Below are 17,105 nucleotides of genomic sequence, written 5' to 3'. Positions count from 1 at the left end.
GTAAGATGGTAAACTTTACGTTATATAGATTTTACCACAATTAAAAAAAAGAAAAAAAAAGGGGGTGGGGTTGGGGAGCAATTAAGCATTTCTAGTCCCTAAACTGCTTTCCAAATCATTCTTGCCCTGGGGAGGTCCAGGGCATGGCTGGAAAGTCAGGTGTGGGTGGGCTGTCCCTGAGAAGTAAGCAATGGTGGGCCAGCAGAGGAAGCTGACAGGTGACTGAGTGGTGCCGTGGGAAAGTTGTGAGAACAAATTACACCTGTTTGAGAAATGGATTTGGGAAAATGATGGAGTATATCTGGGAAAACAGGGTGTGTGAAGGAAGCTGTAGAAAAGTTTCATTCAAGGAAACATGGATACCTTTGGGGCATGGACAATACTGCAGACTATGGAGGTTGGTGACACATAATAGTAAACTGTAGATGTTTTGTTACAATACATTGTAGATTTATTTTTCTGCATCTTTAGAAGACAATGTTACACATTGAAGAAGGAAAAATGAATCCCATCCCAAATTTCCAACAGACAATGTTTTTAAAAGTGCTTATGATTTTGAGAAAAAGCCATCGTCACATAATTAATGATGGGCCATCTCATGCCATCATTTGTGTACAGGGAAGACACCAATACACAAAAAGAAAGAACAGGGGAAGGGTGGAGATGAACTGAGCAAAGAAGGGCCCCGTCACAAAAAACTGGAAAGGGTGAAGTCTCTTAAACCAAATCTTACAAAGACAGAAAAGTGTCTCCATCAATTTCACTTTCTTCAAGGACACACAAAAATGAGGACAGAGGAGAGATGAGTAAAACGCTTCACGGGAAAAAGAACGTATTTCTTATGACTCTGGGGAACATAAAAACTGCAAGCTGGGTAAACAAATTAAAGAAAAAGATGTAGCCGTTTCCAAAATATAATCAGACAGATTTGGATTTTCAGAAAACCAAAATATATCTGTTACGTATCTTCAAGGGCTTGTCCTCACTTTCCTCTCTCAGTTCGTTCTTAAATGATCTTTCAAATAAAACAAGTCTACGAGGTTGTTTACACAGTTAGGAAAACTAGGTTCACCATTTCTCTCAAAGATGGGCTACAAACTACTTTAAAACTCCCAGACAACAGAATCAGCTCAGAAGTCTTAGTTTACTTTAAATAAAAACTATCAGCACATCTGTGTGAAGAGACACCAGGGCTCCCTTAGTGACTAGGGATTACCAGGACTGAGGAGAAAAGCCTGCTCTCGAGGTGTTAACATTTCCTTGCGTGCATTCATTAGGGATATATATTTTTCAAATTACACATTGCTATAGGCACTAGTCTAAGAAATGAGAAGATTAAGAAGAAGAAAACACCACCTCTATCCTCACGGAACTTTAAAGATCTATTTGTCTATTTACCTATCTCTCTATCAACACACACACACACATACCTATTAATACAAACAACATGATAGGAGTTCCCGTTGTGGCGCAGTGATCAATGAATCCGACTAGGAACCATAAGGTTGCAGGTTTGATCCCTGGCCCTGCTCAGTGGGTTAGCCATCCGGTGTTCCCGTGAGCTGTGGTGTAGGTTGCAGACATGGCTTGGATCTGATGTTGCTGTGGCTGTGGCACAGGCCGGCAGCTACAGCTCCAATTCGACCCCTAGCCTGGGAACCTATATAGGCCGCAAGTGCAGCCCTAGAAAAGACAAAAAGCAAAACAAACAAACAAAAACACCAAAAAAACACAAAACAACAACAAAACCCAAACAAAACAACAACCACCACAACAAAAACCATGATAGATGGATGCTTTAATGGAAGTCTGAAAAAAAACCTGCAATGAGAAAAGAGTTGGAAACATCAACTAGGAAAAGATTTGGAAACATCAAGGCAGGGGTGCTGGGTCATGGAGTTTGCAAGGGAAAGAGAGGGGAGGCCAGGACTTTATGGAAAAGATGCTATAGGAGCTGGCTCTGAAGGAGAAAAAGAAGGACTGTAATACAAGAGTGCAGATGAGGTTGAACAGACATGTGTTGGTTCAATGAATGATGGTCCTTGAATAAAGAGTTTGAGCTTATTTTGCAGAATACATGAATTGACAGTTATATTTAGAGAAGCGGCTTGCACAATTTTCTCAAAGGGCCAGACAGTCAATAATTTAGGCTTGCAGGCCATACGGCTTTTGTTGCAACGACACAACTCTGCCACTGGAGCACAATAGCAACCGTAGACACCACGTAATTAAGTGGGTGTAACTGAGTTCTAATAGAAATGTCTTTACAAAATCAGGTGGCTGGCCTGCAGACTGAAGTTCCCTGACTCCAGCTCTAGTGAGTAACTTTGGGGATAGTTAAGAAGCAGTCCAGACCTCATTGAGGCAGGAAAACCAGAAACAATATAAAGGAGGTGGTTTTGGTTTTTAGGAAGCAGAATCAATAGCACTTCATGAATGAGGGCACTCAATGCTACCACGAAGTTCTCCAGACCTAGTAAACACTGATGCTTTTAATTTACGTAGGGGAACCACAGCTAGAGGCATACTTAAATTCTGGGATCTTGAGCACCATTTCAGAGAGAGTTCCTGTACTCTTTTCAAGCTGATGGAGGAACTATGATTCAGGAGTTCTTTGGAAGAACACTGAGGCAAAAGACTAAGATTGGTCATTCCTAAATCTAGTTAGAGAATTCTCATTCTGGTTAAGGTGTCGTAAGCACATTCTAGCGTATCTTTCACACTGACGCAACTAAAAGCCCTAGACAGAAAATATGAATCAACTATTGGAGGATTCAGAAACATAAATGAGAAGGTAGACAGAATGGGAAACATCAATACTCAAAGAAGGACCATATAGTGGTGAATTCTCTGGTTTTATTTTTTGCCCCTTATATCTCCTGGCTTAGCCTTCCCTGTCTCCTGGAACTGGAAATGGAAACAGACAGAAAAAGCTCCAAGGAAAGCTCCTCTAGTCAGAGGACTGGGAAAGGACCTTCTGTGGGAGGGAACACTTTGGACTCTTTGGGGCCACTCGAGTCCCAGGACAAACTGCAAACCTGCAAACCTGCAGTGGGACAGTGAGGACAACCACAGTGGCGGCAGCAGCAGCTTCCATTTTTTCCCAGGGAGACCAACTGTCATATAGCGCATCACAGCATGGAGACTCAAGCCTTGGCTCTAACCAGGTGAGAAGACTAGGACAGGGAGCCTCCAGGAGGTGGGAAGAGCGAGAAAGATCAGAGAGAGGAAGACAGGGATTTCATTTCATTTCATTTCATTTCATTTCATTTCATTTCATTTTGTCTTTTTAGGCCTGCACCCCCAGCATATGGAAGTTCCCAGGCTAGGGGTCTAATCACAGCCACAGCAACAGCATCTGCGACCTACACCACAGCTCAAGGCAACACCACTTCCTTAACCCACTGAACAAGGGCAGGGATTGAACTTGCATCCACACGGATGCTAGTCAGATTCATTTCCGCTGAGTCAGTATGGGAACTCCTGAAAGGGATTTTAAAATTCTGTATAGGACTTCTTGGGCTCACTCCAGGCTGTACATGTATAGAATGAACCAGAACCAACAAAACAAAGATTTTGACAAATGAACTATACTATAGATAACATTCCAGGTCCCAGACTCTTCCTGGGTGACAAACATGTAGGAAAGACCAGAAAAGTACTTGCAAAGACTTTGAAAACTAAACTGACCCTCAGAAGATGGCTCAGGACTTGAGATCTGAAACTAACTGGATTGATTTTCTGCTAAAATAAAAATAGTCAATATTCTGCAGAATATTTTTAACAGAAGCCAGAATCTTATAACATTCAGAATATCTGGGATACAATCCAAAATTACTTCACATTCAAAGAACCAGGAAAACTAAATGAATCTCGAAGGGAAAAGGCAATTAACAGATGCCAACTTGAAGATGATTCAGATGTTGAAATTACAGGCAAATACTATGAAAGAGCTATTATAACCATGCCACTTGAAGTAAAAGTGAACACTTGTGAAACAAATAGAAAGTTATGGGTTCTTAGCAAAGAAATTGAAGCTATTAAACAAAATGGTTAAATAAAAATTTTAGATCTGTATAATAAAAAATAACAAAAATTAAAATTTCACTAGAAGGGCTCAGTATTTGAATGGAAATGACAAAGGAAAGACAATGGACTTGAATCAACAGAAATTATTATTCTGAAGACAGAAAGAAGAAAATTTGAAAAGAAAAAAAGAACAGAATTCTAGAAACTTACGGAATAATACCAAAAGGCCTCACATCCATATCAGTGGAGTCCCAAAAGAGAGAAGAAAATATATTTGAGGAAATAATGCCATAAAACTTCCCAAATTTTGATAAGGAAGTGAGTTTATAGATCCAAGAAACTCAGCAAACCCAACCAGGATAAACTTAAGGAAAACTGTACTCATATACATCATAATTGAAGTGCTGAAAACCAAAGATAAAGTCTTGAAGGCAACCAGGGTAAATCACAAATTACTAACAAGGTAATAACAATTTAAACTGTTTAAATCTCTCATCAGAAACAATGGAAGCCAGAAGAAAGTAAAACAACAGTCCAGGGATCGAACTCAAATCTCAGTAGTTAACACGACCTGTAGCCATGACACCACCAGGTCCCTAGGCCACCAGGGAACTGCAACATTTTCTACGTACTGAAACAAAGAAACTGTCCATCTAGAATTCTATATTCAGCCAACATTTCCTTCAGGAATGAAGGTGAAATAAAAATTAAGGAAAACTAAGAATTCTTCACTGCTAGATCTGCTCTAAAAGAAATACGAAAACATGGAGTTCCCTTCGTGGCTCAGCAGTGAACGAATCCGACTAGGATCCATGAGGATGCGGGTTTGATTCCTGGCCTTGCTCAGTAGGTTAAGGATCCAGCATTGCTGTGATCTGTGGTGTAGGTTGCAGAGGCGGCTCAGATCCTTCATTGCTTTGGCTGTGGTACAGGTCACCGGCTGTGGCTCCAATTCTACCCCTAGCCCAGGAACTTACATGTGCCGCAGATATGGCCCTAAAAAGCAAAAAAAAAAAGGCAAAAAAAAGAAATACTAAAACAAGTTTTTTGAGTTGAATGAAACCGTTAACAGGAAAACTGAGAATTTCATGAATGAAAAAAGAGCAACAGAATAATAGGTAACTATCTGAATAAATACAATAGATTATTTTTATCCTCTTAAATTCTTTAAAATAGGTATGACTTGAAAATTATGAAATTATCCAAAGGAGTTTTTAAGGTACACAAATGTAATACCTATGATAACTACAACATAAAGTAGGGAGGTTGTAAAGTTCCTATATTTAACTTCCTATATTTACCTTAAGTGGTGAAATGCTAAATTTAGGTAGACTGTGAAAAGCTAGGTCTGTAGTTTATAATCCCAAAAGTGACCTTTAAAAAACTATGCAAAGAGATAACAGTTTTTTAAAAAGCCAATACATAAAATAAAATGGAGTACTTAGAAAACATAAATTTAATAAAAAATACATTTTGACTTTTTTTTAAGTCTTTTTGTTTTTTTAGGGCCACACGCATGGCATATGGAGGTTCCCAGGCTAGGAGTCCAACCAGAGCTATAGCCCCTGGCCTACGCCACAGCCATAGCAGCGCTGGATCTGAGCCTTATCTGAGGCGTACACCACAGCTCACAGCAATGCTGGATCCTTAACCCACTGAGCAAGGCCAAGGATGGAACCCGTGTCCCCATGGATGCTAGTCGGGTTCATTAACCACTGAGCCACGAAGGGAACTCCCCATTTCATTTTTAAAGGAGAAATGCTTGAGTTCTCAGCTCTGATTAAAAAATAGAGGAGTTAAATTATGTTGAATATACCAGTATCCAGCCCACTTCCCCAGGCCTGAGAGAAAAGACACAATTACCTGTGAAGTTCTGAGCTTTGAGATGCAGATCATAGAGCTTGTGGATGTAGCGTATATACATCTCTTCCTTGTTCAGTTCAGTCTTATAGAAGTTCTATAAAAAAAAGCATAAATATGGATATTTCAACAATCAGGCTGGTAAGTATCTGCTCTTTGCTCTGCTTGATGTTCCATGTCTTGCACCAAGAGAACAGACACATTTTTCCATACAAATGTATTTAAAAAATCAAGTAAGGAGACCCAGTGATAGATTTAAAAAAATTTTTTTATTATAGTTGATTTACACTGGGCTGTCAATTTCTGCTGTTCAGCAAAGTTTAATATTGTTTTCCAACTGCCAATGGGAATCAGTTAATTCAAACAGAAACATTAAATGCATGTAAGAGAATAACCTGTTTATTAAATTTGATCAGTGATATTCAAAGGATCGTTTCTTTAATTTTAAACTTATTTGGTTTTAAACGAAAGGTTTCCAGTTTATGACCAGAACATAAAAGGATTAATGAGAGATTTTATTTCAGATTACTGTTTTGGAGCTTATTGAAAATATTTTGTTTATAAAAAAAGTATCTGGATCTTACCATATGTGTCTAAAATGCTTTAACATTAGTCATCAAAAACTCAACTTTGACCTGGACATGTGATGTTGGCATTTTAAAGGTATATTTTAGAGGCATCCATTCCTTTACCATACCAGAAAACATATTAGTCCAGACTGAACTTGGTAAACATAGGAGCAAATGTGTAATAAGTTGGATTCCAGCATAAGCATGATGTTCTGAGACTCTCAGACACTTTTAGTGAGTAGATCATGATACACTATGAAATCCCGACTTAAGCCATATTAACTACTATCAGCCTTGCTGCTGTCACTTTACCGATGTTAGCTGGTACACAAAAGAAGGAAAAAGGAATAGTGATGAGGGCTAAGTCTGTCGACCTGAAGGAGTGTCAGGTTTTTCTAAGGGGGGAAGGCCAGAAATTCTAAAAAATTTTGAAGCTGATTAGCCAGAAAGAGCTTTGGTAATGGACCAAACGAGCCAATGTGGCTAATTAAACTATAACTTGGGCTTGAAGCCTAAGGATCTGCTGTCAATGAATTTTCTGGCCACTTCCTAACAGGTGTCCATTCTTCAATATGAGGACTCGTCTAACCTTGAGGCACTGAAACTTAGTTGAATGTATCATAAACAACATTTTTTCTAATTGACACTATTATCCAACCCCTTCCTCTTGTGTCCTGGAGATCTTGGCATTCTTTAAAAAGCTAAGTAAAAAATGCTCTTCACATCTCTCTGATTAGAACCAAAATCATTTTCATTAGCAAGAATTGCTGTACCATAAACATAAATCTAACAGCTCCATAGCAGGCTTTTATATTATTGAAGGATGATTTGCTTTCATACTTCTCTGCTAAGAAGATTTCTTTAGGAACAAAACAAGCTATTACTCTGTAAATGAAGAGTTCTTAACAACAACAAAAAAGATCTCTCCAGGCAGCAGATGAGACTCTGTCAGGTAAGTCTGGCAAAACTAGTGAGTGACACAAAGAACAAAACAATAATTCCATTTCCTAGTATTAGTTATGTCAAAGATTACACATTTTTACCCATCTAGCACTACAGTTTAACTCTGATCTTATAAAGAAAGCCAGAGTTCTCCTGGAGACAATCTGGAATTGATCTTTTCAAAGAGTTAAGACTGAGCTCTAGGAGGAAGTAAGTGGTTAAAGAGAACCATACTGCAGCTAGAAAACATCAAAAACTTTCCATATGGAGTAGAATCTAAAAAGATTAGCTTCAACGTTATATATGTGGTCTTTTAATAATAAGTATTCTCATGCTAGTTGAAATTAGAACAGCTTTCAAAATGTGAGCATTTTCTATAAGGATTATTCTTGTGTAAAACTATCAGGATAAATTATTTGTCTCAAGTGACCATTGATGGGGCCACTGATTTTATTAAGTCTCGGGCTTATTCCCACTGAAAAACTATGCGAAACACATGTAGGTCAGAATATGCATTCTTTCATCCAAAGAAATGATCTGTCACAGCAAATGAGGAAATGAATCCAGCATCTACGTTTGTTTGTGTACCTCCACACGGAGGGCCCTGGGAAAGAAGATGGAGATAATCAATAGAAGATGATTTCTTTGGGAAAAGGGAAAAGCTTTCTTTTTTTTCCTTTTTTTTGTCATACCTGCAGCATGCAGAAGTTCCCAGGTCAGGGAGGGAACCTGAGCTATAGTAGTGACCCAAGCTGCGGCAGGGACCATGCTAGATCCTTAAGCACTAGGCCACCAGGGAACTCTGGCCAAGGCTTTCTTTGAAGTAATTTATGAGACTTTCTTCCTGGAGTTGCAGCAGAACCAGGAGACAGACTGAGAAAACCTGAAGCTTATACAGCTCTTTGTTTTTCTCCCCAAATACTGATGTACAACTAGGGACATGGAAGGAGATCAGGTGGGGGACCTTGACCCTGGTGAAAGGCTGGCAAAAAGCTGGGGAAGCACAGATAGGAAATTTAAAAGTGGGAATGACTGTGCTCAAGGTTAGAAATAAGTGCTAAGAGGAGAGGTAATGGGCTGACCCAGTGAGCTTGACTTGATGGCCTGGAGGTTACTGTTGGGTCAGATGACAAAAATTATGGAAGAAACTGCATAATAAGATGTGGCCTGATAGAGGATGCTCAGGCTGTGCTATTTTTAGTGACTGATATCAGAGGTGGAGATGTAACAATTAAATGCAAAAATGAGGAGGAAGTGGTGGGTGTGGTAAAGAAGGATAAAGTCATATCTTCAGAGATGAAGAAATGTGCAGAGAGAAAACACATTAGGGAATCAGATTAACAAGGCAGTCATCAGACAGCAAAATCCTGAGCGCTGAAGAGGGGCTATTAGGGGAATAAACAAAACAAAACAAAACAAACTGAAATCAGAGAGCTAGGACAAGACAGCATCAGAGTGGGGGACAAAATAAAATTTCAAAGGTGCAGGCAAATAGAGCAAAAGACATTTGAGAGACTCATATGGATCAGGGTAAGAAATGGAATTCTGTCTGTGCAAGTACTTAGAATAGATGATGAGGTTTCAACTATTCTGCAAAACAAGAAAAAGAGACCATGATATTCACAAATTCAGAACTGGAAGCAGTCACAAGGCATTCCTGTATTTGAAATCCGATTAAGGTAAACTATTTAAAGCATCACTTTATCCATATTATAATTTGAAAAAAGAATGTAAACCTATGGTCATTCTTTTGCTCTGTAGTGAGATTACCATTTTACTTAACAGTTAGTTATGAGACATTTCAATATACATTTTGTTTTACTTCGACAGTTCTGGTGTAGCCGATTCTCCTTACGTAATCCTATTTTTGTTCTCAAAAATGTCTTGTTTGGCTGAGATGTTATATGGTCATTCTGGTTACAACCCAAACTTTAACAATAGTGGTATTAAGGGTTTCATTTGCAAAAAAGCCAGAGAGTAGAGATTCATGTGTGAAACAGGAAACAGGTCTGTTTACAAAAGAAGCGTGTTAATATTTATTAAAATCTAGAATAAATGTAAGAAGGACAGAAACTGTGCACACAGAGGTGAGACGTGTCCCCTTCCCCAGGGACCTCGTGCTTTTTCCTAGGAGAGCACAAAAGACTCCAGAGCAGAAGAGTGATATAGCAGGAGAAGGGAGGCACTGCCCTGGGATCTTCGAGTGGGTGTGTTCTGCAATGTTCTGAGCTGAGAATCTTCTAGCTTTTAATTCAACTTGAAGCAAAAACAGTTCTAAACTCTTCTAAGAAACACCCAGCTCAAGACATATTGTGGGTGAAAAACAAACAAAGCCTAGTGCTTCTGTGAAATAACACACATTAGGAATATAAGGAAGAAAAGGGGAAGCGTCTACTAACCAGGAGGCTAACTGTGCAGCCAATCTTTTTGCCGTCTACCTCACCCACTTTCATGCAGTCCCTAAAAACAAAAAGCAAGAGTCAGAACTTAGAACTTCCTTCCTAGGGGCAAACATAGTTTGTTCTTTCAGGGGAAAATACAACAAAAACAAAAAACCCATCAGAGACTAGAGGCAATGAGCAGGTTGCTGCTGGGATAAAGGCTCAGCGGAATAGAGGAAGGGCCCTGGGAGGTGTGAGCTCAGCGGAGGCTGGGGGGGTGGGGGTGTCAGACCCTCCTGAGCCCCAGTTTCCACTGAGAATTTCACTTCCAGGTAGATTGCGCTTCCTTTCAAAAGACCAGGGGCTCAGGGGGACAGTATACTGAAGGTGTCGTATTATACACGTCTCACTGGGAGGAGAAGGAGCTGGAAAGCCTGGCCATCAACAGTGAGAATGAGGCTTTTATTCTTAAAATGCCATGCGTTTAAGTGGGATGAACTGCTTTAACAGCTTAGGTCATTTCAAAATCAAAAAATGATGTCTATGAAAGGTAACTGTGAGTTTCATTTCCCCTCCCCTTTGGTAAGAAAACAGCATGACTGTACAATTCTCTGTCACTCTGTTGTCCCCCTAAGACGAACGGATCTGCTGATGCTAATAGGTGAGTCTAAACACACACAAAAATTCTTCTCTAACGAGAGGACTCTGAGAACCCTCTTAGTTCATTAAGACTTTGAAAGAACTGCCAAAAAACCCCAGAACAAAACATAAGGAAAAACAAATAACTCTGAACCAGCTAGTTAGAAGTCCATCATTTACTGCACAAAGTTCCACACTCTGATTATTAACTCTTTTGAGTGATTAACCCAAGTGGAACATTGACTCTATTCTAACTCTTGGACTTTCTAAATGTAGTGCAGCACATCTGGAAAGTGGGGGACTCGGCTTACCTGTAATCTAACAACCTCTCCATGAGTCGAGTTACCGTGGCGATTAATGAAACACCACTTTCCCTCCATGTTTCCCGCTCAATTTTCTTTAGTAGACTGGAAAAGAAAGAACCCAGGGCATTTTCAACATTTATTTTTACCAGTCACCATGACAACCATTTTACTTTCATCAGTACCTTAAATGCCTTAGCAACCACGGCAACATCTCACAAGTAGCACAATTTGCAAACAATGTCTTACCTAGGATACGGACCAAATAGTGGAATTCTAATCCAGGAAGCATTGACAAAGCAAATTGATTTTCAGATTATCCAAGTCATCAAATACGAACACATGCATATAATCATATTTTCAAAATATGCAAGCACCTCACAGATCAAAGACACTGTTTCCTAGCTTCTCTCTTCCACTAACAGAGGCTCGCGCCCCACCACATCAAATAACACTGCGAAAAGCGAAAACAGGAGTGCCTCTAAGTTTACTTTTAAGTAAGAGCTTGCTTTATTCACATAAAAACGTTTTCCTACCTCTCAGTGGAATGCATCTTCATCCAAGCAGTTTTACTGCAATGCAACTGCTACAGGAAAATCCTTGTACAGACGGTATGACGTTTTGCGTTTTTTCCTCTCACTTAACATTTGCCCACTCAATACATATTGTACTATCTGTGCGCTCACTCAACAGTTTCATTCATTTTGTCATTAATCACAGAGGCTTTTTTCTATGTGGTTATTGCAGCAGACTGATGACAAGTACCAAACCACATCTCTCCTCCTACATTTTCCCTACTCTTAAGCACCTTGGAGCAGAGGCACTGCTATGTAAACACAAAACAGTAACAATCATAATAATTAGGGGCTGTTTGACTTTCCCTCCCACCTTGTGACAAATTCACCATATACTTGGCAAAAACCTTTACGGTTGAACTGTCCCCAGAAGATAGAAGTAAAAACATAGGCATGATGATATAAAGATGCTTCCCTTCCCCTCCTAAATTCAGTGATCATTATTTCTGCCTAAAATCTGGTTTCCCTTTCATCTTGGTTTCAGGAATAACACAGAGGGAGAAAACATTTCTTACAAGCACCATCTCAGCTTCGCATATACTGTGCCTAGCAGAAAAAAAAGCTGTTTTGTCAAATCTTTTTTTTTTTTTTTTGTTCTGTGGCTACATTCGCTCTCAATTTTCCTTCCCAGTCTCAACTTTGTCTTGCTATTGCCATTCCAGTGCCCAGTCTTGTCTCCTCATCTGTTGCCCAAGCATCCCTGATCATTTGTTTTTCCTGTTTATTCTGAGCTACTTCCTAGGTTAAAGAGGAGGGCGAGGGGGAGAAATAGCACATGAAAGGATGGAGTTAGCCCTGACTAATCCCCCAAGGAAAGGACCCCTCGTTTGTTCTAAATGCGTTTTCTTTAAAACAAACAAACAAACAAACCAAAAAAAAAACCTCTGAAAAGCACCAGTTTCAAGCTTAAATGCCAAACTGGTACTGGATCAAGTACTCAAATGCAAATCTGCCTGCCAAAGCAATGCAGGATGATGGAGACATCTTCCCAAGTGACAGCCCACACCTCATACACTTTGAGGCTGAAAAACAAAGAACTCAAGTTAGGTAATAATTCTAAAAATATATGGAGACTTCTTTTACAGGCATGAGTTTCATTAATTAGCACAGCCTCCAGATGCAGTAGGAAATCTCAGCTACACAATCCTCTTGTAAAAAGAGGCACAGCTTTGCAGAGATTGTTTTCCTGAGTAACGCAAGACCCAAATGTCGGGACCAAGCCTAGAATGCAAATCATCTGCCTTCTCTGCCAGGCTTGCTCTTTCTGTGGGGCAGCCAGAGCTCCCAGTTTACCTGATACACACCAACAAGGAGAGGCTCTCAGGCAAGAGGAGGAGAGTCTAGATCACTTGGGTGACATTGGCCTATCATTAGGTATATTTCCATTTGGTCTGTAATTGTGTTGACATGCTCATGTTGAGTACACAAGGAACTCTTCTAATAATGGTGAAAGATGATTCCTTTCCTTTTTTTGGGGGGGGGGAATAAAGTGATAAATGGCTGTTACATAAACTAATGCTCTAAACTTTACGTACATGTCAAAAGAGCATAAGTTATGCATCATTCTTTTCTAACTTTTTAAACCATTTTTAGAAGTACACTTAATGTATAATGTTGCATTAGTTTCAGCAAGAGGATTCAGTAATACAGAAGAATATCAATATCTATTCTTTCTCATATTCTTTTTTTTTTTTTAAGGGCTACACCTGCAGCATAAAGTTCCCAGGCTAGGGGTCAAATTGGGGCCTAAGCTGCCATCCTACACCACAGCCACAGCAACACCAAATCTGAGTCACATGTGCGACCTATGGCACAGCTTGTGGCAACACCGGATCTTTAACCCACTGAGCAAGGCCAGGGATCAAATGCACATCCTCATGGACACTATGTCAGGTTCTTAACTGGCTGGGCTACAATGGGAATTTCCAGATTCCTTTTCATTATAGGCTATTATAAGGCCCTAAATATAGTTCTCTGTGCTATACAAAGGGTCCCTGTTGTTTCCATTTTATATACAGTAGCGTGCATATGTTAATCCTAAACTCTTAATTCATCCCTCCCCACCCCTGAAAGGTGAGATCTTCTTGCTTATTGATAGGCAATGGGACTCCGTACCACTGAGGAGCAGGATAATTTGCAGTGCTGTAGGATGACACATCGCTCACCAGGCTTTTACTCTATGAAAGCATATGAAGGGTGTACGATTTGACCTTCGTCTGACCTCTCTGTGTGTCATAGTGGGACTGTGCAGAGGCCATGGCTTATATAAAACACCTGTGTCTGTGTGTGCTCTTGTTATTTCAAAGAGAAACATTAGAGACCTAAAATACTGTTATGTAGCTGCTATAATTAAATGTGTGATCACTAAACAAAGATTTATGAAATAATTTGGGGTCTTAGTGAATTATTTAGAGCAATATTTACAAAGCATAGTAGAGGACTGATGTGGAGGTTCTCTCTTCTCTTCTGGAGGGTAGAGCCTCTGAGGGGGTCAGTACCTCTACCATGTGCTGCTACGGCCCAGTCATGCTGTATCCTCAGCCTTAGAAGAGCACCTAGCACAGGGAGATGCTTAAGAAATGAAGCCCAGTGAGAGAATTAAGTGATCCCAGAGAAGCAGAATTTAATTCTGATACTCTCTTCTGGATAGTGCATGGGCGGCAATGATCCACTATTTCAGTATTATCCAAAACAATGAATCTTGACCTCTATTTATTTCAAAAAGATTTTGTGTGGGCAAAGGAGAGGGTTAAGGAAAGATGAGTTCTTAAGAAGGAAGAGAGGATACGAATCCACAGTATCATTCTAAAGAGGTGATTTTGGCAAGTACTGGCTACATTTTCAGGAAGCTGTATGCTACTTTCAGCTTCTGAACAAATTTAAAGACATTTTGGCCATGAGTTACAGAGAGTAAATGAAAATCTGTACCATAACGGCATGTGTTCCTAATTCATAATGTGTGAAATGACTCACCGGGATTACACTAATTCCCTGTGACTTCTATTACCAAAAAGGTATTTTATTGTCTCCTGAAATATAGTTAGATTTTTCACTTTCTTTCCTGAGCCCAGGTAGTAATGACATTTAATTATCACTTTATGTTTTATTTATTCCCCATATGCTGATCATAAAAGCATGAAAGAAAAATATTTATAGTAACATTTCTAGTAATATGCTAAGAATCAACAAAAGACTAAAAATCTCCATTGAATGAATCAGGCACCTTAAAATAGTCCTAATTATAGAGGCTTAATATTTTAATTATTGGTTTGCTTTTAATGTCAAGGTACATCTTCTATTTCAAAGCCCTATTTATACACAAGCAGTCCAAATTGCATGCCGTCAGGCCCTTATTAAAGCAGATAAGAGGCACTATAGAGCTATGTGAGTGTTTATTAATCTTGTGAATTTATTATAAATAATTAATCCCAAATCTCAAGAGATTCATTTCACTGAGTGCTTTCTCATTTTAGTTCTTTGTTCAAGCCAAGGACTAGTAACTGAATTGAGAGTGGTTTTCAAATGCAATTTATTATAGTGGATGAGGTTTTAATCAGAATTCTTGCTAAACTCCAGCTGTCATGAAAGACAGATGCTTTGTATATTGGAATGAACGAGGACTTGGTGAACAATTATTAAAAGTTCCAATTTAATTACGGTATCAGAAGAAAATGGCATTGTTCAGGATTCGGTACAAAAGAATATATTTTATCACCCACCACCACCGCAAGAAATCTGTATGCCCCCTTCGTGGCTGTTCCTTTCAATATAATTTTCTTAAAAGCTTCAAGAAAGATTCTGAACCAGGCAAGCTGAAATCTATCAGTCGCTAATAATACTTTTCAAACCTGTATACTAATATATTTACGGCTTTAAATTTATGATCGTAACATGAATTACAGAATTTTAAATTTGGCCATCAGTATTAAAGCATTCATATTTCGTTTTAGGTGACAGGTGGGTGTAAATATAAGTAAAAAAAAAATGAATAGACAAAGATATTGCTAAATTGTTTTTGTACTTCTGAAAGAATTGTGAACATTTCCCAAGCCCAGTGAGCCGGTTCTTTCTTCAGGAGGAAACATTTCATAAGAACACAAAGTTTGAAAAATGACTAAGCTCCATAGAAAGCAGTAGAGAAAACAAGCACTAGAATTAAACTCCGAAAGCGCTAAAACCTTATGTGTCCTCTGGCCTTTTCACCCGGTGGATGAATCCTTGATGCGAGTAATTCACCCTGTGCCGGTGATCACACTCTTACATTAGTGAGGACAACCTCACATTCTTACATGAGTAAGGACAACCTTGAAGCCCCCTTCCAACACTCCATTTATTTCTCTATCCTCTAGACAAATCCTAATCGTAGAACTGATTAAAAATGATTTGCTTCTGCGATATTCCAATAAGAAACATTTAGGAAGCAGTGAACAATGCTGAATGAGCAATCGGCACTGAAAAATTAAATCAAGGAATAGATGCAAACTGGATGAAGTATCCCAACAGCACATCAGCCAAGGATGTCTTGCTTTCGAAAGCACCACGTACCAACATGACCAACATACCATTTGTTTTCCTCTCCCTCTTCAGCCTCTTTAAAAGCATTATCACGTAACCCCCATTTTAAAATTATTAGGCATGAAGAGAGTGAGCTGTGTTACATAACACTTGTGATCTGTCCTAATCAGAGACTAATCTAAGGCGATACGTCTAATTATCAGTATAATAAGATCCATTTGCCAGAGTTAGGCAATTATCCTTTATTTCACACTCCACAAAGACAAAGCACTCCTGTGAGACCCAAGCTGTCTTTGTTGTTCTCCCGCTGCTTATCACTGACACCAACTGCCCCCAGTAGAAGCAACTTGAGATAAACATGTTACTCACATACTGTTGAAGAGCTCACGGTATGTTTCATCACCTTTGCCTTCCGACATCAGGCTGTCCAGTTTGTCAATGAGTTTGGCTTCCACCTGAAACATATCCAAGTGTTACTCTCTCTTTCCTCCCCTTCTCAAGTAGGCTTTCCCAAGCAAATTGAAACCTAGTTATTTCTGTAAGGGAGAAAGCCACAGTAAATTTTGTGAAAGCGGCACTATCAGCTTTGGTTAACAGGAGACACCCCCTTGGAATTCTAGGGGGCCAATTTAGATGCAGCAACATGACTCCAAACTCCCGGTGGGGTAGCAGGTGCTGCCGCCAAAGACTCTTATTTGTTGATTCAAACACAAATGCCTGCAGCCCAGCTTAAACGTTTGAATTCCTTTTTTGGGAGCTGTAAAAACTGGCAAGCCCAATGTCTTTTTTTTTTTTTTTTAATCACGATAAATATAAGAACATCAGCAAACTAATGTATCCTTAAATATTCATTTAAATATTTGATGTGCTTTGTCTCTATTTTCTTTCTCAAAACACTTCGAGGTTGCGCCACAACTTTGCTGAAGTGGAAAATTTGTCCTAACCATGTGCAGATGGTAGATCCATACACATATTCTAAGTCAGCAATAAGCAGCATGAGAGAGAAAGGACATATTTCCTGAAAACTGTAGTCAAAATATTTATATTTTCAAGAATGTAAATCCTTTAGGACTTGACTATCAGAAAGGCAGAAATGAATATCCCTTCATCTCTCCGAGGCAGCAAGAGACAGAAAATGAAGAATCTGCTTGGTCAGAGAGAGTTAAACAACTAGGAGCTGGGAGGGATATTTGGCTTTGTCAAAGGACTAAGCCCAATTTTTCTCTTTGAATCAAACTTCAATAAGATGGTAAAAGAGACGGCAAGTGGGTCTTGCCCAATACAATTTTTAAA

General features: G+C 39.3%; 1 protein-coding gene across 2 annotated transcripts in view; it reads right to left on the bottom strand.

Annotated features, from left to right (window-relative positions):
* DOCK4 (dedicator of cytokinesis 4) overlaps nucleotides 1-17,105 on the bottom strand; it is a 469,573-nt gene that overhangs the window by 51,744 nt on the left and 400,724 nt on the right. For both annotated transcript variants that reach the window (XM_047763518.1, XM_047763519.1), the window contains exons 32-35: nucleotides 16,182-16,267; nucleotides 10,732-10,827; nucleotides 9,800-9,860; nucleotides 5,893-5,986 (exon numbers count right to left, since the gene is read on the bottom strand). In XM_047763518.1, the coding sequence (XP_047619474.1) occupies nucleotides 5,893-5,986; nucleotides 9,800-9,860; nucleotides 10,732-10,827; nucleotides 16,182-16,267 (337 nt within the window). The remainder of the gene's footprint in view (nucleotides 1-5,892; nucleotides 5,987-9,799; nucleotides 9,861-10,731; nucleotides 10,828-16,181; nucleotides 16,268-17,105) is intronic.

This window comes from Phacochoerus africanus, chromosome 16 (assembly GCF_016906955.1).
Source record: "Phacochoerus africanus isolate WHEZ1 chromosome 16, ROS_Pafr_v1, whole genome shotgun sequence".
NCBI lineage: Eukaryota > Metazoa > Chordata > Mammalia > Artiodactyla > Suidae > Phacochoerus > Phacochoerus africanus.
Note: the sequence above shows the minus strand (reverse complement) of the source record. Positions and strands in the feature narration are given on the sequence as shown.